Here is a 1,642-nt window from a genome sequence, read left to right on the forward strand (position 1 = left end):
CGCCGAGCGAGAGGGCGGCGACAGCTCCGCGGAGGCCCCGTCTGCCCGGCCGTGCGCGGCTGCAGCGGCGTTTGCCGAGCGTCTGTCCAGACCCAAAGGACACCCAGGCCTGGTCCCTGCCCAGGAGGGGCTCGCGGTCTGGCGGGGGCCAGGCTCAGGCACAACGGGCCGCTTCGTCAGCGCTGGTCTCCGTCCCCAGGCTGCGCAGAGAGCGCCATGGGCGTCCGAGGCAAGGGCCGGGTTTGCCCAACAGAATCGGGGACCCTCCGAGGACAGGCCACCCGAGTCGGTCTGGGCCGGGCTGCAGGGATTTTCGGGCCGAGGAGGAGAGAGGCGAGTCCCCCGGGGAGGGACCAGCACGCGCCAAGCCGGAGCAAGCGCGGCCGTCGCCAGGCCACGCGGCGGCTCCCCGGGGCGCCGGTGACGCCGCCCTCCCCCCGCCTCTCTGCAGCTCGTCCGCGGGGTCAACGGCGCCGATGACAAGGTGTCGAAGATGAGCCGGGCGCTGGCCGAGATCAAGAAGCGGTTCCAGAGGACGGTGGCGCAGTTCATGAATTCCGTCCTGCTGGCGGCAGGTGAGGGGGCGACGGCCCGTCCGGTGGTTCCCGAACCCCGGGTCCCTGGCAGGCTGTCCCAAAGCACAGTTCTCGGCGGCCCTGACTCCTCCAGGCTGCCCCTGCCGGGCCCACGTGGGTGACCGCGGGCCCCTGCGGGCCTGGGCTCTCCTGCCCCCTGCTCGTGACCCCGGGAACAAGCGGACAGTGACCCCCACTCCCTGCCATCCCCTGGCCGGGCACAGAGGGGCTGCGCGTCACCCCACCGCCTCTCTGGGGAGTTTCCTTGTCCCTAGAGACTTCGTGCAAATGCCCCCTCCTCCGGGAAGTCTTCCTTGACTTCGCTAGCAGAATGGGTCCCACCTCCTCTGGGCTCCCACAGCCCTTTATACCCGTTCTGGTCATAAACCTTACTACCCGGCACGAGGAGTATTTCCCCGTCTGCCCCCACCCTGCGCTCGCTCCGGGGAGCCCCGTCTTGGGCTGCCCCTGTGTACCCAGCACCTGCAGCCTGTGAATGTCTGGAGACTGAGTCGGGGCGTCAGAGGCCCCCGGCCTCACACGTGTCCCAGTCTAGTAGAGAAAGCGAGAAAACAACGTAAAGAACCCAGTACAACAAAGACAGTAGACGGAATGGACTTAAACCTGGAGACACGGGGAACAGCGTTCTCAGGGAAGGAACAGGCCGAGCCAGGAATGCGTCCTGCAGCTCGCTGGCCGAGTGGAACAGGCCCCCGGGTTAGGGTTAGGGTAGGGTTAGGTTAGGGTTAGGGTTAGGGTAGGGTTAGGGTTAGGGTTAGGGTTAGCAGTTAGGGTTAGGTTAGGGTTGGGGTTAGGGTTAGGGGTTAGGATTAGCAGTTAAGGTTAGGGTTGGGTTAGGGGTTAGGGTTAGGTTAGCATAACGGTTAGGGTTAGGTTAGGGTTAGGATTACAGTTAGGGTTGGGTTAGGGGTTAGGGTTGGGATTACGGTTAGGGTTAGGGTACGGTTAGGGTAAGGGTTAGGGTTAGGTGAGGGTTAGGGTTAGTTTACGGGTAGAGTTAGGGTTAAGGGTTAGGGGTTAGGGTTGGGGTTGGGGTTACGGTTGGG

At 64.3% G+C, this 1,642-nt stretch overlaps 1 protein-coding gene across 1 annotated transcript in view; it reads left to right on the top strand.

Annotated features, from left to right (window-relative positions):
• Positions 1-1,642, top strand: part of LOC105821692 (chromosome unknown open reading frame, human C3orf20) — a 60,934-nt gene that overhangs the window by 49,236 nt on the left and 10,056 nt on the right. The window contains exons 11-13 of the mRNA XM_012658461.1: positions 200-333; positions 452-575; positions 628-761. Coding sequence (XP_012513915.1) covers positions 200-333; positions 452-575; positions 628-761 — 392 coding nt within the window. The remainder of the gene's footprint in view (positions 1-199; positions 334-451; positions 576-627; positions 762-1,642) is intronic.

This window comes from Propithecus coquereli, unplaced genomic scaffold (genome assembly GCF_000956105.1).
Source record: "Propithecus coquereli isolate 6110/MARCELLA unplaced genomic scaffold, Pcoq_1.0 Scaffold588, whole genome shotgun sequence".
Classification (NCBI taxonomy): Eukaryota; Metazoa; Chordata; class Mammalia; order Primates; family Indriidae; genus Propithecus; species Propithecus coquereli.